The 25,257-nt window shown below is 38.6% G+C and overlaps 2 protein-coding genes across 12 annotated transcripts in view; one reads left to right on the top strand and one right to left on the bottom strand.

Moving 5' to 3' along the window:
* Positions 1-196: 196 nt before the first annotated feature.
* On the top strand, positions 197-23,362 carry LOC122885620 (carboxy-terminal domain RNA polymerase II polypeptide A small phosphatase 1-like). Of its 2 annotated transcripts, XM_044216968.1 has the most exons (7): positions 197-581; positions 6,879-7,027; positions 11,377-11,478; positions 14,960-15,016; positions 18,812-18,904; positions 20,644-20,829; positions 21,016-23,362. In XM_044216968.1, the coding sequence occupies exons 1-7, from the start codon at positions 509-511 to the stop codon at positions 21,142-21,144; spliced, it is 789 nt and encodes a 262-aa protein (XP_044072903.1). In that variant the 5' UTR covers positions 197-508; the 3' UTR covers positions 21,145-23,362. The 2 variants fall into 2 exon arrangements, with proteins under 2 accessions (XP_044072903.1, XP_044072902.1); XM_044216967.1 differs by lacking the exons at positions 197-581; positions 6,879-7,027 and adding an exon at positions 7,801-10,707.
* Positions 22,943-25,257, bottom strand: part of obsl1b (obscurin like cytoskeletal adaptor 1b) — a 36,167-nt gene continuing 33,852 nt past the window's right edge. For all 10 annotated transcript variants that reach the window (XM_044216955.1, XM_044216958.1, XM_044216963.1 and 7 more), the window contains one exon: positions 22,943-24,765. In XM_044216955.1, the coding sequence (XP_044072890.1) occupies positions 24,755-24,765 (11 nt within the window). In that variant the 3' untranslated portion in view covers positions 22,943-24,754. The remainder of the gene's footprint in view (positions 24,766-25,257) is intronic.

Genomic DNA, 25,257 nt, shown 5'->3' with positions numbered 1-25,257 from the left:
CGAAAAGTATGAGAAATGGCATTTTTATGTATTAGCACTTATATTCGGCGAAGTTACACTGAAAATAAAAGTATAAAATAAAACATCAGAAACTTATTGGAATGTCCCCACAACATTTCCCCAACAACAAAATAACTCAACGAGTAAACCGCTACACGTCCAGCGATATCTTGTTTAGCGCTTCACATTCTGCATTGTGGCTTTAAGAATGGGGTTTCCTTGAAACCGTCAAGTTCCATGTTAGCATGGTCAAATTGATGAACTTCAACGTAACAACTTTTAGAAAAAACTTTTTTAGATACTTTTAACCTTTGCATTTTAGAATAGTTTGGTCCGATATGATATATTGTTTTGTACGCTTTTCTGCTGTTCAGAGTTTCTTTATTGTTACACTCAGTATGCGCGTTTGCAAACAGGGAGTGGCAAAATATAAATATTTTTTTTTGCCATAACTCCTCGAAATCATTTTATACAGCAATAACGTCCGTGTCTTTGAGTGACGGATCTAATGGACCATTCGCCGTCGATAATCACGCAAGTAACCAGAGACGAGGAGGAAAATGCGACTTGTCGTGAGGAAGGTGAGTTTGGGAAAAGTTTTCTCAACTTTTCAGCTGCGCATGACAATGTCAGCGAGGCACAAGACAGCGGTGTTGTTAGGGCGCCACGGTGTCACAAATGTCGAGTGTAGCTCCGTGAACGAGCTCAGATAGGCCCGTCTGTCTCTCTGAGAGACTCATGCCCTTGAATGTCATTGTTTTAAACAGTTTTGCTAGATTTGAGTGAGTTTGAAGCCGGTTGCCTTCTGGGTAGGCCATAGCCATGGGCCGCCGCTTCAGAGTTTTATAAGTACACAAATGACAGGACTTTGGATTTAAACGACTATGTGAAGCGACAAAGTCGCTAACTTAACACGCTGCTTGTGTTCGGCGGAGTTTTTGCTCAGAGTGAGTAAAACAGCAGAAATAATGTGTCCGTTCAAAGGGGGCGGGGTCACTTTGACAGTTCACTGTTATTGTTTTGGACTTTCATGTTGAGCTGCTTCATTTTATCTCCTCAAGTTGTCCCAAGAAGGTATTTTTAGCAATGAACACATAGTGATACACAAATGGACATTTTAAGGGCTAGCCTCAACCACGTATGTTATCACTGTGGGGACCGAAAAGCATGGCCATGGCTATCTTCCGATTGTTAACATCTCAGGTGCAATACAGGTGTCCCTTTTATATTAGTATCATTAGTTCTGGGCTTAAAGGTGCTTCCTGAATGTATGGCATATTTAAGAGCTCACAAATATACAAAGTATGTTATTCCCACTGAAGGAGTTCCACTAAGTCTTGTTCAATGATTTGGATTCAGTTTTCACCAAACAGAGAGAATGCAGAGTTTAATTAATATTATATTAGTCATGCCAGATGTTTAATAGAAGTTACCAGTCAGTCAACAGCTCACTAAACTAAGGTTATTGAAAGCAGCACCACCTCACATGTATGTTTCTTTTTACTTAGACTCATGGGTTTGCATAAAAGAAAAGCATCATGAATTTGTGGCCGGAACCTTTTAGCCTCACATGAGCCAGCCTAAATTGTACAAGCTCAGTTTTCAGAACAAGATATTTGCGGCAATGGTTTAGATGATGATGATGTTGACATCATTCACCTGCAAAATAAGGCTGGTCTGCTCTCAGTGATGACACCTCTAACCCAAGCAAATGCCTGTTGCCAGGCAACAAATGAGAGAAGTGACCAGTAGTTGGCTTCATGAGGTGAGATCCCTCATCTGGGATAATAAAATAATAAAAACAATATAACTGCAGGATGTTATCTCCATCCCATTCTTTGGATTAAATATTGCTAATCAAAAATATCCAACTATACATTTATACACTGGAGTACTGCCTTGTAAGATCTTCATTTGTCATCAGGAAGAAGGCCTGAAGGCTGGCACGGTGGCTCTGTGGTTAGCACTGCCTCCTTACACATCAGCCTGTGTTTACCTGGGTTTTATTTGTGTGCTTTGACTTCCTCCCACACTAAAATACATAAAGTTTAAACATTAAGAATATTCCTACTACTTCACTTGACCAAGGCCCTGGCATCAGAATGACAGTTGGCTGCTGGTTGCCCTGGTTTAACAGGGATCAATAATGTGCATCTTTACAGTATTAAACATAGCTTGAGGATAGCTTGTTGTATTAGGCTTGATGTGTTGCCAGCCACATCTTTTCATTAAACAGATACTGTGTCAGTTTTATTAAATTGTGGCTAGATGTCTAACCATTGCTGTGACTCCAGTCATGCACTTACTGTCCTTTGACCAGAGAGATGAAGATAGTGAAGTTAGTTTTTCTTTGTTGTGGAAATCAGTAGTCCCTTTTGGATTTAGATGAGTATGGTGATTGAATGAAAGAAGACCATGTAAGATAAGACTGATAGTTGAGGTACTGAATTTGTAATGAAATGTTTTATCATACCCCCCAGTGATGTGATTTGGTACAGTCTGTGTGCTGTGGCATTCCCCTTATCAATAGCATCTAAATGAATTCATTAAATCACTTATCCACAACCAAACAGTAATATGATGGGCTGTAGCATGTGGAGAAGCAGGATGAAGAAAGAAATCCAGCCAGTGCTTAACTGTGCATCACAGTGCAATGTTTCTGATGTTACCTTTTGCATAGCCAGTCGAGCCAGAAGGTGGCAGTACTGTCCAGTGTACTAGTACAAGACAACTCCAGCCTGCTCTCAGATTACTTCCTCATGGCTAAGAGGTCATGAGTCCAAAACAGGGCTGCTATCCAGAAGAGAGGGGCCAGAAAGAAAGGAAAGGGGGAGCAGCCTTCAGACTTTCTTTAGTTTTGCGAGTTGTTGCAGCCAAATGGGGGCATTATAGCTTCAATACACTCAAAATGTCTTGCAAATTTCCAACCTGCTATGCATCACTGTTCCTTGAAGTTTCATTCTGTTTGGTGGCATATTTATCTCACTTCTGCAATACTATGTAATATGCAGTTTTATGGCCATGATCACTGCTAATCTATATTTATATTCTATTCAGCGATCCTTTTCTGCACCAAGCCTCATTTCCTGTTCACAGAAGTCAGCACAACAGCTTAAGCTGTAATAACTAGTCGTTTTTTTTTTTTTTGTCATTGGAAATTAGACAGACTGTAAGGTGAATATTTTCAGATGGATTAATGTTTAAACCTTGAACTGATCTGACCTAAGTCTAGCTTGGCCACCCTGAACCTGCCATACCATTTGCTCTGGAGGAGTGTGAAGCAAGTTGTCAGATTGTAACAGAATATCAGGTGTCAAAGTGGCGGAAAGTGGGCTGTGGGAGGCCTCGTTCTTTCTGCGTCTGGATAGGAATAGAGTCAGCCAAGAGGCATGCCTAGCCCGAAAGGGTCCCAGATAAGCCTGCTTTCAGCTAAGTAGGCTAAAACATGCTGATGTAGCGCAAGGTTGTTGCTGCCTCTTGGAAATGCTGTAACCTCATTATCAGTGTCTGAGCCTGTTGGACAGTGAGGTGTGAAGAATGTTGCAGCACAGTTTGCTTCTTACCCATTTCTGCTACCTAATTATACACACAGGACCTGATTAAACAAGGAGCTGAAGAGCAGATAAGGTACAACTAATGAATCTAGTTACAATCACATTAGTGTTCAGTGTTAAAGAGTACGGTCTAGACCTGCTCTGTAGGAAAAGTGCAATGAGATAACTTATGAATTGGCGCTATATAAATAAAATTTAATTGAGTGTGATTAATCATAGCTAAATAAAACCAAATACTCTGCTTAAAATCAGCTGTGGTGTGAATAAGCTTACTTGCTGGAACTCAGTTGGCTATGGTTGTTTCTGTTCAACTTGGCTAAAGTATCTGGACGTATTTGTAATCTCCCCAGTGCTCTTTAAAATCTGGCTGCAGACGACTGATCAGTGTGTAGCCCTTAAATACCAGTCGAGTGTCAGTGTTAAAAGTTTGTCCCGGGTCCAGCATGCCATGTGGTGACCCACCTGCAGATCAGGATCAAACCCGCACATGTGACATGGGCTGAATATATACAGATACAGACTACAGATTTTTAAATACATGAGCCTAAAATCTCTTTTCCAGTGGACAATATCACAACAAGTGTATCAGTGAACCCTCCACATCAGAACAGTCCCAACATAAGTTTGGTACTGTACAGTCAATTGTCTTCAATGCACAGTGTCATGTAAAGCCATGTGTATAATCTTTATTTGTAATACTTTATATCTAACACAATTTCATAGCTTTTTAGTGTTTTAACTTGATGCATCCCATCGTATTGAGGAAATGGTTACACGCTAGTGGTCCAGACTGAAATATCTCAACAACTGTTTTGATGGATTGCCATGAAATCTGGTGCACTCATTCATGCCCCCCTCATGAGGAATTGTAACAACTTTGGTGATCCCTTAACTCTTCTTCTAGCATTATCATCAGGACAAAAATACATTATTTTTCCAATACTTTGATTTCTGACCAAATGTCTAAAAAACTAATGACATTCCCACCTGTACAACACTGAGACAGTGTCTGTACTAACAGCCGCCTCCCTCAGTTTTTCTACAAGCTCTATCTTGTTTGCTATACCTATGCCAGTAGAGAAATTTAGTTTTATAATTGCAATTGCAAATAGGATAAACTTTCTGAATCTCCAAACTCATACTGTACCTCCACTCATGAATGGGAACCATGTATCCATTCTTTATCACCTGCTCCACCTGTTTTATACTATGCTATAGCCTTTATCATTCCTGGGATTCTTACCCCTGCAGTAAAGAAAAGGTTAACCTATCCCATAATGGGCATAATGATAAGGACAGCCTTTCTGAACTAATTTTGCAATTTTACATGAGAATTCAATCAGATTATCAACTTTTGAAATTACTTTGGAATCATACCATGATACTAGTTAAGACAAATCTCTTTTGTGTTTTAAAATAAAATTCTTCACAAGCCATTTCTAACTGCCAGTCATTCTCCTGCAACTGCAGGCCCATAACAGAGGATAGCTTACATTTCAAGATAATTAGTGTGTGTAAATCACAAAAAAATTCTACAAAAAAACGTCTCTACGGCCGATATCTCCAAAACTCGGCAACTCGCACAAAAAAAATCTAGATGCATAAATAGCACTACAGGTAAGAGGAAAAATATGTATTTTTGATTTGCCATCTCTTGCATGGTTCTCGAGCAAATGACGTGTCTGGATATCAAATGGTTAAATAGAAATGTCAGAGCATTATTTGTCTGCAATAACATACTAGAGACCAAAGGAAAACCTAAATGAAACCAGTTCAAATGGCTTTTGGTTTATACTTGACCTTTGACCTTACCTCATTCTATCAGGAGCCAGTGCCGTCTGTGCAGCCTGGGATTCCATTTATGTTAACATTTGCAATGTAGACATGGTCGTTCAGAAGCTTTGGGAATGACATGATGTTGCAGAGTATATTGGGTCAGTAGTTTCATTTGGTTCTTTTTTCTGCATGTACTGAAGCATTTCTGTGCAGTGTAAACACACGGCTTAGCCATTTCCTACTGTAGGTTGTAAGTGACACAACAAGGTTTTGTTTGTGACTGTTTATGGCCTGGTGGGAGTATGCAGCACTATATAAATATACATAGAATCTCATCATTAACCGCTGTCAGCAGCTGCTCTGGCAGGCTATTTTAAGCACTGATGTGTAAGAGGTAATGCACTGAACAGCATGATGTTTTTAAACACTTCAAGCTTCACCTGCCCAGTTCCTTCACACATGATTGCACACAAACATTTCATCTTGGGACCAAGAGAGGTATGTCCCAACAAGCATGCCCAGGCCATAATGACCGCTCTCCAGTGGCTTCGTCCACTTTCAGCCCCAGTTGAATGAAGTAGTCAACAGGCCAAAGCCAAAGCAAATAACACTGTATAAGTAGGTCAGAATTGTTCAGGGATGAAGCTGAAACTGGGCTGAATAGAAAGGTTAATAATGGTTCTTATAAAGGCTGGGTTTTTTTTGTTTTTTTTTAAATTAGATGTGCCATTTTCTTTTGTGTGCTGTGTTGAGATAGTCATTGATTAATATATAATGGAATTTGATAACTGAATTATGACTTTTGAGTAATTTTGTCCATATTTCATGGGTTTTTATTTTAATATATTTCTGGGTGTGTAACAACAAGGTAACCATTGCCCCTCTGTGCTACATTGGCAATCATTACACATTTACACCCAAAGCAGGTTGTCAGGTCCATGATACGCCCCGTACTGAGCCAACAGATTTAGTCTTGTCTGAGCAGCATGCTAATGCCTTAGCTGACAGCTCTGACTGGTCATCAAGGCTCAGCTAATTTGTCAGTTTTTTCTTTCTTTGAAATCACTCATCACTCTGACTCCAGTTGATGGGATGTTTTCTACCGCTTGTGTGTGCCAATAGCTGTTGTTACATGGGCTAGTGGTAGAAAAAATGTAAGATTAAATGCAAATGCAGTCATAAGACATTGTCACATGTATCGAGGGATAGCAAAGTGTCATATGTATTTATGTTTTTTATTATTTAGGCCTATATTTTTGAATTTCACATTTATTTCTGTTCTTACTGCTCCTCTACACGCAAGTAGAGGAGGGTTCAAACCACATTCATTAAGAAGATAAAATAAAGATTTATCCCTGTTTCAAAACTTCTTGGCCATCATCAATGAAAATATATCAAACTGACATATACTTTAGGTTTATATCAGCCCACTTCCCACAGTTGAAGTACTGAAATCAGCATCAGGAAACAATAAGTGGGATCTTTGCATGTTCTGTCATGTTGGTACAGTATGAGCATCATGCCGGATGTTTCTTCTCTCTGTTCCAGGTGCCAACGAAGTTTCCCCCTCAAAGAAGCCTCGCAGCAGAGGCCTTCTCCACAGTCTCTTCTGCTGTCTATGTCACAAAGAATCAGAGCCACCTGCAGTAAAAAACAATGCCCCCCTCTTGGTAGAAGAAAATGGGACCCTGTCAAAAGTAAGTCAATCACTCAAGATCCCTCTCTCACTCTTTCTTGTGATATCAACTTTCTCTCACCCTTCCTCTTTATCATCTTTGAGCGGCATGTGGTCAGCATGATTGACAGCCGGGTGATTCGTGAAACGCATGTTTTCTTGGCTCAAAGCTTTTAATGTATACAAGAGCATCTGTCCTGGGCTAGGAAGTAATGTACGGCACTATGTCCAGACATCAATCAAGATGATTGGGTGTCACAATAAGGGTCGAAATGGTGTAAATGTTACAGAGGTGGATGTCTGACTGGAAGATTGCATTGCAAAAATCCAAGAACAGTTACTGTAGATGTGCCATGGATAAGGCACATTACACTAGTTGGTAGGAGGGAGAGGCCCTTAAAACTATAAACTATAATACAATGCAGGTATGAGGAGTAATTAAGAGCATGTCGTCTTTAAACCTTTCTTGGATTCATAAGGGTTTTATTTGATTATTAAATAAGGTATTAATTAAAACATTTCTGTGTGAAGCTATTCCTTTACATTACATTTTTGGACAATTGACAATACTGCCTAAGGTTAAACTGAGTATATTCTTGGAAAACAACATGACTTTTGGCAGTTATGGTCTGAAGATCAGGTGGTGAAGGCGTTCTCAGGTGTCAGTTTCAGATTAATGCCTTAGTTCAGCCTTTTATAGAGATTTGATATTCCAGAAGTTATTTGTCACGTCTAGCCAAGCCCCCAAAATAAATTTCTTGGTCTCTGGGAAAGGGGGGGTTGAGTCAAGTGCTACGCTCCGTTTTGGTTGTGACAACCTGTCATGTCAACGTGCATGCTGCTCCTGTTGCTGTTACTCTCTCAGGCGGGCTGCGGTCTCAGTGACTCCCCCCGCCAGCTTTGTGAATAGCCGCTCTGAATGGACCCAACAGTTACCTGCCAGTCATTTGGACTTGGATTCTGCAGGATCTGGAACCAGTGCATGGACTAAAAACTTTGAACAAACAGTGCAGACTGAGAAATAATTTCCTAATGTATTTGGAAAACTCTGAGCAAAGCAAAGTCTCTGGAGAAAGGGAGCAGTCTACTGAAGTCATGCTTGCTGAACAATGCCAGGTTCCCAAATTAACAGAAGCTGCAGATTTAACCAGCCCTTCAAAGGGAAGTGCTGAACTTGGCATAAAGGTCCTTGTGGAATATAGTGAGCAGACTGTTGTCAGCAGAGAAATGGACCCTTCTATCCTTTGTGTGGAACACTGCAACATGAATAGAGATGAGACTGAATCCTGCACATATTGCAATGGACACTCTGAAAGCTTTGAGCAATACTCAGCAAGCGATGAATTTTTTCAATCCGACCAGATCCTTGATAAGTGTGAGACTTTGGGGTTAAGCCAACCATCTGACGAATGTGCTCAGCACCGTGAGTGTTTTAAACCTTGCAAGTCCTCTGAGCACTGTGCTAATCATAGTTTAGCTTCCACATGTAGTTCTTGCTGTGAACATTGTGCAAAACACCTCCAATTATTTCAGCAATGCAAGCCCTCTGATCAGCAGTTTGAGTCTTTTGACTTTGAGCCAGATAAATTACCAGTGAACTGTGACAGTTTGGGGCAGTGTGAAATGTCTGATTTCATACCTGAATGCACAGACCACCTGGAGTTACTGCAACAATACGAGCCTTCTGATCAGCAGTGTGACTGCTTTGACTCTGAGCCAGAAACATCAACAGAGGACTCTGAGCAATGTGACATGACTGGTTTCACACCTAACATCTCTGATTCAGTGGACTTATTGGACTGTGGCGCTGAACTTTGTGAGTATGACGAAATTCAGAATCAAACGGAATACACTGATGATGATGATGATGATGATGATGACGAGAGCTATCCACTTGAAGAAGAGGACGAGCAAAATGAAACAGAGCCTATTGATGAAGAGTCCTGCAGATTATCAGATGATGTAAATTCCTCACATTTCGACACACCTGTTCATGTTTATTTTGAGGACAGTGAAGATGTTCCCTTTGCGAGTGAATGCTGTGAGACACACCAGTTCAATGAAGAAAACTCTCCGCAAGCTACAACATTAGACAAGACCACAGATCGCTGTGAAATGTGTGAAACTGATTGCTTTGAAACAAGCCAAGAGTATGAGCCAACTCAACAATGTGCTACTTCAGAGCAGTGCAACTCTGACAAGACCTCAGAGTTTTGCAGTGAAGAAGATGGTTCCTCAGATTGCTCTTCTATTGAAACCAAATCCTTTAAGACTTGTGCCGATGGCAGTATTCCTTCAGATCCCTGCTCTGATTCATCTGGGGAATCAGAAAAGGGAGCTCAGGAAGATTCAAGTGATGAGCAGACACAGTGGGAATCTTTTGAAGATGATGAAGAAATAGAGCAAAGCAATATTAAAAAACCCACTGTTGATAGTGTTATTGAAGATTACTTTGATCTATTTGACAGAGCTGACTATTACGGACACGCGTTCGCACAAAAGCGGCATTACATCTCCTGCTTTGAAGGGGGAGATATCCATGACCGCCTGTATCTTGAAGAAGTTCAATCTGCCAAAAATGCATGCAAATGTAAAAAAATCAATGAGCAAATTCATGTACAGGAAACTGATACATGTTTTGATTCCCCTGAAGAAGCATGTGAAGATACTTATGAGGAAGATGCAGATCAGAGAGATGACACCTCTTCTGGGTCTTGTGAGTCAGAGAAACAAGCTGAAGAATGGATTGTACAATCAGAATCTAGTTTAGCAGAGGATGTAGTTGAAGAAAGTGAATCAGAAGCCCACGCCCTTTATGCAGAGAATTGTGAGGAAACCGAGGAAGATGAAGACACTTCTGATGGAGAAGCTTGTGCGTTTGACGGCCATGTTTCTGAAATCTGTAACGAAGAAGAAGCTGAGGTTTGCCTGTCCTCTGGTAATGGGGAGAGCATGTGTGCGCCATGTGCAGAGGACATCTCTGTTGAAGGTGATGCTTATGAAGATGAAGTCTCTGTTGCTCAGAATTATGAATCTCTTGATGACAGTACCTCTACCGTTGGTCGTTTACAGAGATCTGTTACTGATTACAAAAAGGATGACAAAGATGAGCCTGAAGAAAAAGTATTTATTGCATGTTCGGAAATGGAGCCATATTGGTCACTTGTTGATCATGAGGAAAGTGGAGAGATGTGTGAGCCAGGTGTTGAGGAATACTATGCATATCAGATTAAAAGCATTCAGTCATCTGTTAAACAAGCCCTGAATAGATTTATTATGGAAGGAAGATCATACAATCAGATAATCCATGGAAAAGCTAATGAGGATGCTTGTAGGAATGAAAGAGAAGATGGAATCTGCCCAGAAGAGTGCAAAGAAGTCAGATTTGGAATTACTGATGTTATCGAACTGAGTGAGAATTTAGCCAACTGCTCTGTTGAGGAAAAAACAACCAACGAACAAACTCCAGAATCAGACGAAGACTATGGATTCAGTGAAATTTCAAGAGAAATAAATCCTCCTTTAGATATTATTCACAGTGTTGTCTCAAAAAATGAGGAAAGGGATGCACACACGCTGGTCAGAAGGACTGAGGAAAACTCAGAGGCCTCCGAACAAAGCAGAGATTCAGAAGAGGAGCAGAGTGACGATGAATCCTCTGAGCCTTGTGAATGCGAGTACTGCATTCCACCGATAGAGCAGGTATAATTCGTCTTTGCACCATAGTTAGAAGTATTGGAGTTGTCAGAACTGTCTGAGAAATTTTAATTATCCCAGAATCAAGGCAAATCTGCCGTCAATACTGTTGGTCTATTTTTACATCATTAAGACTGTACCACCAACTGGGGCAGGGAATAAGTTACAGGAGATCTCAACTTGGCAGATTGTGTGGTATCTGTGTCAAACTCCAGCTCTGCCATTATCCTCACATGGCAGTTCACTCTACACGGACAAACACATGCACCAATGTTACAAGCAGCCTGTTTTTGTCACGCCAGCTTGCTTTTAGCATCTGAATCACATTAACAAACACAGATCTCTGACCACTTGTTGAAGGGCGAGACACAGTATGGTGATATTTACATGCTCCATCAACGTGGCAGCAGCTGTAGCGTCCAAGGATTCCTGTAACCCCTCACCGAAACACCACAACACAATTCAGTCTCTTAAGTGACAAGAAACACACACACACAATGAGCTGTAAGTCCTACGTGACATATTAAGATGGTAATTTCTTATATTAAAAGTAATGACTTGCTTACATTGTAGCTGCTGCTCATATTGTGGACTTTAAAGCTAAAAGAGCTTTATAATTAGGGGCAACCATTGCAATAAATGAGCTTTAGGTCTTAACTCTCCTTTTGTCCTCAGGTTCCAGCCAAACCGCTGCTCCCACGGATTAAATCAAATGATGCAGGGAAGATCTGTGTGGTCATTGATTTGGATGAAACATTAGTGCATAGTTCATTTAAGGTAAGTTGGCCTGTGTGACCTACTTTCTCATAGTCATGCGTACGTATATTATATTCCTTGCTGGGATCATTGACAGATTATTAACCACTAGCAGACATCATTATATACTGTGTACTAATATGATTAATCAACAGTATTCAAAAGAGATAATTAAAGTGTCAGCTTATCCAAAATAAAAGTAAATGAATAATTTTCCTCTCACTGGGAGTAATGTTGATCCAGATACCTTTTTAAAGCAGGGCTATTCAATTACAAATTCAATTTGGCTGGATTTTAAAACCAGGAAATGTAGATGGGCCAGACATTTTCAGCAGCCTATTTAAAACCTTTTTTTTGTTTTGTTTTCAGTAATGACAAATTTTAACCAAATGCAATGAATGTCCTGCCTGATCGGTACTGTGCATGTGCAACTCTCAACAGAGATGAGAAGGAAGCGAGATGGCTCACTCGCTAGCTACTTCCATACACTATATATGTAGTTAACGTATTTTGTCATTAATCAGATTTTTGTATGCTGGGTCACTCGGAGGTTGCTTCTGGGCCGGATGTGGCCCGTGGGCCGCCAATTGAATAGGCCTGCCTTAAAGCCACTATGTGTAGAGTGTTTATGTGGTGTGGTAAGTTAAACTAACTGGCTGCTGACTGTAGCTTCATAGTTACCATAGAGAAATGGGAATGGCATCGATCTTCTCATCAAGAAATAGAATAACTGTATTTCCCAAAATGTTGAACTATTCCTTTAAGTTTGATTTAGCAAGGTGTTGAGATGTTTACTGTAGAGAAACATGTCTGCAATCACTGCAGTACAATGAAGCCCAATGAGATTTGGTTTATGATTGATTTTGGGGTGAACTGTCCCTTTAACAGCAAAAAAATTAAGACTATTAAGAATCATATGAAAATGAATGGATATACAGTATAGCATGCTGGGTAACTATGATTGTTTTGCCTTTTTAGAGACGTTATAGTAATTTTAAAATCTTGACTGCAAATGTTTTATATCATATATACATTTATATTTAAATCTTTAAAAAATAACCCACTTCCATCCAAATGAGTTTATTTTCCACTTGTTTCATCTTGACTAAATGGCTTTTATAGCTTTTTTAAAAATACTTTTATACTCTTACTCTTACTCTTACTTTGCCTTTAATTTTTTAAAGGTCATCTTTTCAAGTATTCAAAAATAGCTAGGGCACTTTCACTGAGTATCTGCTGTTAGGCTTCCATATTGACTGTCAAAGCAAACAATCTACTTGCCAAGTTAAGGCAAAAATAGCAATAGGATTTGTACTACATCATTCTGCATATTTTTAGGAGGCACATTACTTATTTTTATCTTAAAGGACTGGGCTCACGTGCCACCTAAACGTTAACCATTTTATTTTATGGGTGCTCTGGTTTCATGATGCAGAACTCACCTGGACCCTAAAAACCAAGTGAGGTCTAAAAAAAGTAATTCAAATCAGATTTTAAAGAATAAAAAGTAAATTGCAACAGACAAGGAAATGGTCAGCTGTTATGCCCTGCCCTACCATTAGGTCTGAGTAAATATGACACAAAATTACAATTATAAATACAATGCTAACTTGAGTCATTTATATATAAACACTGCAATTTCATAAAAGAAAAGAAAACACCTACACACCTTTTTAAATAGAATCTCTGCAACATAATTTGCAAAGCAGTGAAAATCAATCAATATTAATATACTGTTAGTAAAGATTTCAGATAGCATACTGATTTTGATCAGTTTGATGCCTTTTAAGGTAGCATTCAGTGAACAAAGTAATCAATGCCAAAAGTCAATGACAAATTATGTAACGAATGCCATGTGGTGTTTAGTCCTTCTCAGGTCACAGACTGTCCTAAAGGATGTCACTGGATATTGCCACTAGCTATGTGTAAACAGGGTCAAACTCTGTGAACTCCATGTTTAACACAAGGTGGATAATAAAACGCATTATTACTTTGACACACATATTAAAAATAGCATTAGGTAGCACAGTTTTGGAGTTGGTTGTATGTGAAAGGCAGAGGAAAGCCAGTGTGCTGTGTGACTCATTTTTTTAAACTTTTAGAATATAGAATATTTAATTTTATATGAAATGGAAAACTGGATAAAATTAAACAAACGCAATTATATAAAAATGAGCTTGAATGTGTACAACTGGTGAATAGTCAAGTAGTGTTACCCTTAAGTCAGCTCAACTTATTCAAACCCTGCCTGGTTCTGTAGCAGGTTAGTCAGACAAGCCCACCAATTTTTATAAGGTGGCTCAGTTGCCTTCTTACAGTTTAAAATGACCCATTTTGAATGCTTCAGGAAAGAAATGCTCCATTTCTACGAGAAGCCATACCAAGCTGGTCACATTACATATAGATTAAAAGTGGGGAATATCTTACTAATTGAATGTTTAAACCTTTGGTAATATATCATAGGACAACAGAGACACTAATTACACAAATCAATCAAGTATAGGACATGTGCAGAATGTTGATAAACTAATTGAACTGACTGAAATACCTGACATACTTGGAAGTATTTTTGGGAGTGTATTTGTGGTGGCTTTTAAAAATATAGGTTAAGATAGCGGATATGTCATGTAAAGTAGGATGAGAGTAGTTGAAGGAGGAAAAGAGGATTTTTAAAATGGTGAATGCATTAAAGCATTATTTTTATAACAGCAAAAGAAAGACAGTGTTGTGGTGGTTGCTCAGCCCACAAGCTCACATAGACACTACACACTGCATGCTCACTGTGAAAGGATGGAGATGGAGAACTGATCCCAAAGAGTCTGCGGATCAAACCAGAATTAAAAGGGCTATGAATCCTGGATTTGCATTTGTACTGATGGCACTGAAATATGTGTTATAGTTCGAGTTCAGCTGCACACACATTGTTGCCCATTGAGGTTCTTGGAGTCTGACAAAATACGACAAAAGAAATTATTCATTAATTCCCATTCATTTCTTATTTTAATGCAAACCACTTGACCCAGTGGGTGCAGGACTGAACATAAACCAGCATGCAACATTTGGAAAAATACTTTGCATTAATTCTAAATGCATGCTCACACTTTCTGTTTATGATGTTAAACTCGTGAGGAATAACTTGCATTACCCCATAGTATACCAGTTTAGGCCATGGTGTAATGCCTTATATAGAACACATTTAGGGCAACTCTAACATTTGAGACGCATATTTCAGGTCTGCCTAAATTTATCAGGTATTTTTATCAGCCTTGTCACTTTCTGTAGTGGCTGTATTTCAATGATGGAAGTGACAAGAGCCATATTATTTACAGTGTTGTGTTATTTAAAAGACGCTAAGGTGGCGTCTTCATGTCTATTTGACACATCTTCACTTCAGATTTGTTGCTGTCACTCTCATCTCTATGAGAAAGTGTAGATTTCTTTGGAGATGAAATGGAAAATATTCTTTTTGTGTGTTTAACACTTCTTCTTTTGTTTTCAACAGCCAGTGAACAATGCTGATTTTATCATTCCAGTGGAAATTGATGGAACAGTTCACCAGGTAGGCACTTAATACTGTATGCTTAAGTGACCATTTGCTACACTTTCTTCTTGTGTTGCTTCAGTCGCATCACCACAATGTCAAAGCATAAAGCAGCCATCATGGTGGTTTCTACAAGCTTACTAGACTTCCTGCTAAAAGCCCACCAGTAACCAAAATCTATGATATACACCATCTGACCTGAACAGTAGGATGGTTTATGAACTCTTATGACCTCTCAAATACAAAAGTACGGGAGTAAAATAAAAAAATAAAAATCCTACATGGCCACTCCAGTTTGCAGTGAAAACATCAAACTGGAGCAGCTAGTGCCCTGACAGTGCTGTAGCCCACTCTGTTGATGGCTCCAAGCAGCAGGTGGCTATTTCCATGGCCTGACGAAATGAGGAAACCCTGGCAGGCTTCTCAGAAGTCACTGGCCATCAATCTCACTCTGTGGCGCATATTATGCCCTGCTCATTGGTGCTGGGGAATGGCAGTGACTAGTCCCTGCAGACATTAAATGGTAACTACAGTCTGTTGTGCTAGGCCTCCCAGAAGACAGGAGCTTTGTTGTCTAAAGGGTCTGGGTCTGTTTCAAGTAATCCAGGATAGGCTTGTTAAAGTGGGGAAAGCCTATTCGGGATGACTTGGTTCAGAAACAAGGCCACCAGCATCTTAGTGGAAGTAGATATAAAGTCCTGTTGGGGTGTTTACATGAACTGTTCTTGAATGAAATATTACAGCTTTGTCTTTTCTTTTGCAATATTTGATGTCATTATAGCAATATAAAATAATGTTAATGGTAGAGAATATTTGTGCTCAAAGTGGGCAACGCCATACAATGTATATATTCCTTTTCCTCCAATATGACATTATATATTATATATTTATATATATATATATATATATATATATATAAAAAAAATATTAAAAAGCCTACATTTGCACTTGTAGATAGGTTTCTCTGTTATGATTTAATAAACTACTAAGTGCAGGTGCTGTACAGTATTTAGAAAAGAAGACTATGAGAAAATTATCCTTAAAGAGTCTCTTTTTGAGGACACAACTACATCCTCTGACATGGACCAAGAAGATGCAAAGAAGACTTTAAAGAACCTCTACAACCGTGAAACAAGACTCTTCCTACATGCGGTTACGCTAAGTGACTATTTACGACAAAAAAGGATCCCCGGTGCTCTCCGGATTCAGAAGTCCCTGATTGTTGGCCTGAACAATCCCACATTCTGTGACAAGTGTTGTGAAATCACCAATAAGTGCTCTTTTGACCTTATTATTCTAGTGATACAAAAACCCTCTGATCAACTAACACGGTACGTAACCAGATACAGGCGACACGATATAAGGTCAATAAGGACTTCTTGAAAAAAGACAAACTCAAAGAACTACTTACAGAATGTGACCAGTTTAAAGAAAAAAATTAATCTGTGATAAAGTCAATAAAAAAGAAAAAGTCTGAGAGAGATGCAGAGGACTATCACAGCGAACAGGTATATTCCTGGAGAAACCCACCCCACCACAGAGAGCGTACTAGCTGGGATAAACCCACCAGCCTTCATCATGCACCTGTGCCGTAATCCGTGGAGACTGACTCAGAAACCAACAACAGCACAGCTTCTTCTGCTTCATCTTCTTTTTTAGAAGATGGCTCCATCCAAGTTGGAGGATGGAGAGGATATATGATAAACCAAAGAAGAAGAAGAAAAAATGTAGGAGGGGAAAACGTAAGAGACCCCAGTGGCATGAGACGATATCCAACAAGAATCAAGAGATCTTGAACGTTGTCAACTTGCCCAGCAAAGAACTATCTTCCAGCTTTCTAGAAGCTTTAAGTAAAGGTTTGTCTTTCGTACCTTTAACTTACTGTATGATTTCAACGTCTATGTTGATTTTCAAAAATTCTTTAGGTCCTTACGCGTTAAAGAATTAAAAAAGAAAAAAAAAGGCCTAATATGGAATCACCTACTGGCTCAGCTAGTAACCGTATGCAGTCGTCTTCTTTACAGTTGCAGTCCAAGCCCCTTGTAGGCATTGAAAGATTCTTCAGAGGAAAATCCACTTTTGTCCCTCCCCAAAACAGAAGTGCCTCATTAGACACTTACTGTCGCCTAGTAGAGAGAGATGTTTTACAAAGTCTTAACAAAAAAAAGACAAAGTTCACAAAATTGTACCATTAGATCAAAGAGAGTTGATCTTACAAAAGATAAAAATGTTGTTGTCAAGCCAGCTGACAAGGGTGGTTTAAAGGAGTGATGAATTGTGTGACTCAGATCCAACTGAATAATTTAAAAAGATTATTCACAGCACCTTATCCCATTACTTTGAGAGTGGAGACATTGCCAAAGATTTAGAAAAAACACCAGGTAGACCAGTAATATAATACCTAATAGCTGGTATTGGCTCTTTAACAGAGAAAATATCTGTTCACTATTCTCTAAAACTTCATGTCACTTCTTTGCCTTTGTTTGAAAAGATACCACTGATATGATTAACATCTTAAAAACCATTGACTTTCCTGTTGATAATATGTTACTGGTTACGCCTGATTTGGAATCACTTTATACCAGTATACCACATGACGGAGGCATTGAAACTGTCGATTTCTATCTACATTCCTCTAATTCAGATATGAATCCCAAGATTGCCTGTATTAAAGAGCTAACAAAATTGGTTCTAACAAAAAACTTATTCATGTACAAAGATTCTTTTTTATTTGCAGTTGAAAGGCACAGCCATGAGCAGCACCATGGTCCCAAACTACGCTTCTTTGTGTGTTGAACAAGGCTCTGTGTTGAATTCCTCGCACAATCCTTTTTTTCATTATATAGGTCTTTGGCGAAGGTACATTGATGACATTCCTCCTCTGGTCAGGTACTACAAAATATTTATTGGATTTTGCACGTTTTTTAAATGCAAGTAGTCATCATCTTAAATTCACAACTCAGCTTTCTCGACATTCTGATCATCAAGAACAGATCGCTATAGGAAACCAACAGACAAGAATACAGTATTACATGGCAATAGTTTCCATCCCACCTCTCTTTAAAAAATGTCTTCCAATGAGTCAGTTTAATAGAATACACCTGCATTTGAGTCTTACAATAAACATAGCAGTGATATGGCGGAAAGATGTAGGGATAGACAGTATGTGGAAGGCTGGATCCAAAATGCTGCAGAGAGATTTAAGAATGTTAGCCAAAGTGAATGTCTCAACTAGAGGGTTGACACAGACAATGGTAGTTCCCTCTGCAAAAGTTTATATCTGCTGATGATTTTGTTTGTTGTTTTTCTTTTTGTACCAACATAGGTTCTGGCTGATTACAAAGCTGAATTTGCCTGTATTGCTAAAGGAAAAATAAATTGACTAGTAATCTTCCATTTTTCTATAATATTGATTTTTGGGGTGAGCAATATCACTTTCTTCTATGTATTTTCCTATGGAGTAACACTCCGGGTTGGTTTGATGAATATGTTTGTGCCTATATATTGTCTGCTCTGCTTTGTGATGGTGATTTGACAATGCCTGACGAAGATCTCTGTTAGATCGAAACGTTGCTCAATAAACAGTGATGGGAGCTACCACAGCAGTGTGCGGCTCTTCTGTTTGATTCTTCTCTGCTGAACAGTATGTGCCAATATATTTTTGTGGACACACAGATCAGAAGTAGGATTACCATGTCCTTTATTTATATATATTTCTCCCAGAGTAGTTTGTATTCCTGATCATATCCCTAATAACTGAACCATGTGTTACAATAATTAATTTCATACTCTGCCTTTTGTGTCTCCACCCAGGTGTATGTGTTAAAGAGGCCCCACGTTGACGAATTCCTCAAGAGGATGGGAGAATTGTTTGAGTGTGTTTTGTTCACCGCAAGCTTATCCAAGGTCAGACTGCTGTTCTGATTCTGTGAAACTTATGGTTAAAATTTGACTCATAACAGGCAGGCTGGCATTTTACAGACAGGCACAAACAGACTTGATGTAGAAATTGACGCCTGTTGTTGTTTCAAAACATGCTTAGAATTAGCCCAGTGTCATTTTTGTGTCTGATTTATTAGTGACCTTCCACATACATCCTGACTCATAAAGATAGATTTATGATACCTGTCAGGCGATTGCACAGACATTTTAACCTCTAACATTTACTTCAAACTGTGTTAACCTTAGCCTTAACTTTGTGAAGCATGTGGTCTGTTATACCTCAGTGACTCACTCACACTTGATTAATTAGATGTTTAGTCGGCATGTTTGTCTACAGCACTTGACAGTATCAAAGGTATATTTTGTGTACATCGTCTGAAATCAAATGCTGATCTGCCGCCTTTTCATGAAAATGTCCAAGCTTAAATGTTGCAGATATCACTTCTCTGTGGCTGACACATATATTCATGCCAAACTGTGCATTGAAATTTGATGCAGGTTGGTTGCAGTTTGTGTAGGCCTTAATGTTTAAGTTTAAGTTTTAAGGCTTACTATTAAACATAATGCACTTAATAACAGCTAGTAAAGTACCATAACATTAACAGACTAATGTAAAACATGCAAAACTAAGTTATAGTTTCATGATAGAGAAGCTTTACCCCTCTGCTCCATCTTCAACAACACACAGTGGCAAGGCACAACAGTCACATTAATAAATTCCTAACACAGATGCAGTGTTGGGTTGTCACTGCCAAACCCCCAACTCTAGTTTTAAAGCTGCTATAATCCATATTTTTATATGAACAACAGATCAAATGATTGTGTATGTGAAATGGGTTGATTGCCGTGACGACACAACAGAGGATTATCATATGACTCTACAGCTCCCTCAAGGTCTACGGAGCATTTCTGCATCTTTCTGCATTATTTTGGTTTTACTTCCCACAACTAGATTTGGTTCACTATGACCACTCATCAAAGTTGTTTTCAGATGCAGCAGTCAGCTGTTTTTAGGGAAACAACTATAAAAACCCACTGTACATTACCACCACACATAATAACAGGCAGTGTTAGCATGTACTGTGCGCATGCGCCAGCCCGCGTGCTGCCTGTTGCCGTAGAAAGAGTTTCCCTACGGGGATCAATAAAGTATTTCTGATTCTGATTCTGATTCTGATGTAGCAGCTAAAGAACCAGCTGTTTCCCACAGGAGTTGGTGGAGACCAAAAACAGAGCTAAAAGTAGAGTGAATACTGGAATTACATTTATCAGGTGGACAGAAACATGTCTCTAAATGAATTCTAATGTTGATGTGTGTCTGCTGGTGTAAACAGGCAGTTGTTATCCATTCCAAGTTCTCCATTTCAACTTGTAACTTGTAATAATATGTCATGGTGTGTTTACAACTTGTTTTGCCTCGTGAGGACTTACTACAGCATGCATTGTCACTTCGTTTCTGCAATTTAGTTCAATAGTCTGCTTCATTGCTTTTGAGTGGAAAATGTGTGTGTGTGTGGTTCTTATCTCCCATGCAGTGTCTGCATTTTTTAGTCATCTTAGTTATTTAGCAATTCTCGTAAGTCATGTAAAGTACTATTTAAATGAACATACCCATACATAATTGCTGTATAGCCATAGAATAACATACAAACGGAGCTAAGCACTGTTTAAAGCTAGCCCCTGGTTTTCTCATGCTACTGTAGTACGCAGACCCTGTGTCGGACCTGTTGGACAAATGGGGGGCCTTCCGGAGCCGTCTCTTCCGGGAGTCATGTGTCTTCCACAAAGGGAACTATGTAAAAGACCTGAGCCGTTTAGGAAGAGACCTCAACAAGGTCATCATCATTGACAACTCCCCAGCCTCCTACATCTTCCATCCCGACAACGCAGTATGTCATTTATATTTCTTTCTCTGCATTACACTGACATACATGTGATTAAAGAACACTTAATAGTTGTCTGTTGTTCACCAAAATCTAAAATAATATCAATATAATAATTGTATAATATTAAGCACTATGGAATATTAAAAATGTCTTCTAATTCCACCATGTCTTGCTTCTTCAAACCTCCAGGTTCCTGTAGCGTCCTGGTTTGACGACATGTCAGACACCGAGCTCCTCGATCTTATCCCCTTCTTTGAGAGACTAAGCAAAGTGGATGACATCTATGATTTTCTCCAGCAGCAGAGGACTTCAAGTTAACAGACAGGATACTACGATGAAAATAATCACCAGCAGCTGTTATCACGGGGCCACGGAGGCTGGTGGGCCACAGGCTCCACGCTGCTTCCAACTACAAGGACCACACTGCAAAAAATGTATCATGAATCATTTAATCTCATATTCTTATAATATATTGCATAAAAAAGTGAAAGAAATCTTCCAGTAGGGTTTGGTACTTCAGCACTGACAGTTATCCAATCCCAGTGCCAGATTTGTTTTTGTTTTTCTTTTTTCTTTTTTTTGTAATACAAGATAAAAACTGAATGAGATTCAGTGACTTCTGTAGATATCTTTTGCAGTGCAGCTAGTGTGTTGTTGTTGTCGTTATGGGACAGCAGTGAGTATGTAAGTGTGTTGTAAACCTAGATTGTGTCAACAGTTGTTCGGTGCCTTCTACAAATGAACCACATCAATCATTTTTGTCAGTACAATGTAGCGTTTTGTAATAGTATTCGAAGCTCTCACACAGAATATAACAAGTCATTGACGACTGTCCCTTAAATCCCATTAACTTACTTTTTTTTGTGCCTAAAATGGCCAAATGTGTATGCAGTAAAAGACAATCATTAACTTTAGTGAATTTTGGTTTATTAATTTCTAGCATGTTGTGACACATTTCACTACAAACCACATTTTTGATAATGAATACTGTGCACTTACTGTATGTCTTCGGAACGCTTTGAGCAAGTACCATTTGTGGTAGGAATTTGGCTCCAAAAACACAACATTTACTTCAGATTTTGCATTTAGATTGAAAAGAAACCAAAACAGTAATCATGGGAAACATAGTAGTCTAATAGTCCATTGTCACTAAAAGTCCTTATTCACTACTTTACAGATGGTTGATGATGTTTGATAGCATTAAATTCTAATATTACTGGAATCTAATTATTAATGTGTAATAACCCTTTTATATGTTGTCTTATGCCCAGTCCAGTCACAAAACACCGTAATCTTGTTATTCACAAATTGACCTCATACTTGCATAGCAATAAATCTTGAAAAAGCTAAATATAAGATATATAAAACATATAAAGTCTGGATCTTTTGGACAGTTCTGGATTAGCATTAAGACAACAGCTTGACTGCACACTTATAGGACCTTTCAGAGATTTACCACTGCAGAAATGGTGAGATTATTTTTGTACATACAGTATATCAGGATTTTAGGCAATCGGTTTGATTTAGTTTTAATGTTATTCTACCTAATGTTATTTTATCTTTTTGAGTTTTTAGTTGACTTGGCCACCAGTGCAGTGTGTGGCCCATCAATAATGCAATACTGTTTATGTGTGCAAGAGGAGGCTGCAACCTGCTATGGCGACTTAAAGGTCCAGTATGTAGGATTTAGCGGCATCTAGCGGTGAAATTGCAGATTGCAATCATTTGAATCCCGCTCGCCTCACCCTCCCCTTCCAAGCGTGTAGGAGAAACTACGGTGGCCACGAAACTAACGAAAAACGCAAACGGCCCTATCAAGAGCCAGTGTTTGTTTGTGCGTTCTGGGCTACTGTAGCAACATGGCGGCCTCCATGGAAGGGGACCCGCTCCTTCTATAGATAGAAATGGCTTATCCTAAGGTAATGAAAACACAACGATTCTTTTTTTCAGGTGATTGTACACTAATGAAAACATACTTGGGAATATTATATTCCATTTCTGCCAATAGCTCCTGCTAAATGTTACACACTGAATCTTTAAATAAGTTTGTTTGATTTGAAAGCACACTTTGATGCCTCCTATCAGTAAACTTGAATCCGAGCTTTTTCGTGTAAGACGTTAATGGAGTCAAGTGTACTGCCTGATCGATCTGTATATTCAGTGTCACAGGGGAAACTTGTACCAGACATGTTCGAGCCCTAATTGACTTTGCCTCAGTCTGGAGCGAGTGTGTATATTTGTATGTGTGTGTGGGTTTCAGTGTGATTGCGTCAGTGTGAGTATTTACATTGGTTTAAGATTTTAAAAAAGATACTTTGACAATACGTGAAAAAATATAACCTGACTTTTAAATAATGATTTAACTTTTTTTACTGTATGCAACAAGAGTATTAATGTTGTGACTCAAGTAAAGAAACTGGTTCAAACAAGTGAGTTTTTAAAATTGCTGCTGTCAAATGTTAAGATTGAAAAAAAAAAAACAACTAGAGATATTTTTACCTTGCATCAATAAAGCATGTTTTATTGATACAGCTCATATTTCACTACAGTACTTTTTTTCACATACCTAATGCTCAACACAACTTGGCAGAGGTGGAAACAAGTCAAATGGAAAAATGGAATATGGAACAGATTTCATATGAAAACAACTATCATTCTCCTTTAAGTTCAAACATAATACCCACTCAACAATAACACTACCGTGCCTTGATTATCAATCAAGGTGATCAAGTAATTTTTTAACCTATTTCTTTCCTAAATTACCTGCTTTTTGGCCCAATGTATTTACATTACAAGCCCCTTGCTGCAAGACAGAACTCTCTTCATTCAAACTTGAACTTCAGGTTTCATCATTAAAAAAAAATGTCTATACAATGGATAAATGATGAAAATAGATATGAATTGTTAAATGTAATGAATTAGACAACTGTTGCTTAGATGATCCTCTCTTAAGCCTGAAGCAAAATGTAAATTTGAGGTTGGATACATGGCCGTTGTCAACTGGAAAGTAACCTTTTGTACGTGGTAATCTCTGCCGGTGTCTGAGTACGCTCACTGTCACAACAACAGCCGCACAAAACCATGCTGTGCTCTACGGGGAAATTACACTGAGAGCAAATCATCTAATACTGCAGAGAAAACTGCACAATTACACATGTAGTCTGTCAGTTCTGATTTACGTATGTTCTCCGCTTTCATTCATTCTTAAACTACACCGAATAGACAAAATTACCATCAGCCAATTACTTTCAGGCTGAACGAAAAGAAGCCAACTGTAATCAGACACAGACACAGAATTCCAGAAGGACTAAGATGGCATCTGGAGCCATCTGAATTAGTTTTTTGCCCAATTTTTAAGATTTACAATACCACGATCAGGTCTTAGCCTTAGAAATGGCCTTATTAATTCAAATGTCTCTCTACATGCATTGTGGCTGTATTGCATTCAAATTACTGTATGTAAAACTCTGAACTCAGACGTTATTGTTTCACGAATCTAACCGTAGTTCTTCCCACTAGTGAAGTCCTTTGATCTTTACAGTATTCAGATCAGATATTTATTTTCACAAATACACAGTCAGCTTAAACTTCCATAACATGGTTAAAGTCAGATCACTTACACACAGGACATTATTTACATCCAAACTGCAATTTGTATTAAGATAAAGGAACCTCTTAAAATGTCTTCACACACTGGCTATGACACATTTTATATGAACAGAAATTTAGTTCCTTAAATGCAAGTTACTGAAAGAAAATCCACTCCCTGAATTAACTGAACATGAAAATCCATCAAAACCCTGTTTAAACCACTTTTATAGACTGTTATATACTGTTTGTAAATATATAAGCAATGTCAATGTTAAAACTTAAAAGCATTAATAGAATAATCAATCCATTTCAATTAGGTGACGACAGAAGATGTCACTCACGGATCACCTGTGGAATTAAAGCAGAGAAAAAATTAGGACTGAGAGCATCAGTCAAGTTTGACCTTATTCTGTCAAAATGTACACCTGTCTTACCTGTCCATTACACAACAGCCAGTTTTTACTTAATATTTTCAACAATCCAACAATTCTTGCATTAAAACCTTTTTTTACTCTAAGCCAGTGGTTCCAAAGCTTTCTGGCTTGTGACCCGTTAAAACAGTGTCTAACTGTGAGATCCCTTATTACAAGTTTGGTGTGGACCAAAGAGTGATTTTTGCTTCTCAGATTGTTTCATTTGAAGGATTTTTAGAGGTTTAAAGACCTAAAATTATCCAGTATTTGATCAGGAAAGCGCAAAAATTGGAGAAAAGTCCGAAAAAAATGATCATTTTGTGCAACAGAAATGGCTATTTTTCTTTCTTTCTACATCTTGTGACCCCTCACATTAATCTTAAAACCCCTTCCTGACCCCCAGGTCTAAGCTTAATTAAAACCGTCC

This window comes from Siniperca chuatsi, linkage group LG12 (assembly GCF_020085105.1).
Source record: "Siniperca chuatsi isolate FFG_IHB_CAS linkage group LG12, ASM2008510v1, whole genome shotgun sequence".
NCBI classification, from domain to species: Eukaryota; Metazoa; Chordata; class Actinopteri; order Centrarchiformes; family Sinipercidae; genus Siniperca; species Siniperca chuatsi.
The sequence above is the reverse complement of the archived record's forward strand: the minus strand, read 5'-3'. Positions and strand labels throughout refer to the sequence as shown.

Excerpts from the sequence above, each read along its gene's own strand:
- LOC122885620 (XM_044216967.1), top strand. The coding sequence starts at position 8,038 with ATGTATTTGGAAAACTCTGAGCAAAGCAAAGTCTCTGGAGAAAGGGAG. Across the intron at positions 10,708-11,376 it reads GCATTCCACCGATAGAGCAG|GTTCCAGCCAAACCGCTGCT; the intron begins GTATAATTCGTC and ends TTTTGTCCTCAG. Across the intron at positions 15,017-18,811 it reads TTGATGGAACAGTTCACCAG|GTGTATGTGTTAAAGAGGCC; the intron begins GTAGGCACTTAA and ends GTCTCCACCCAG.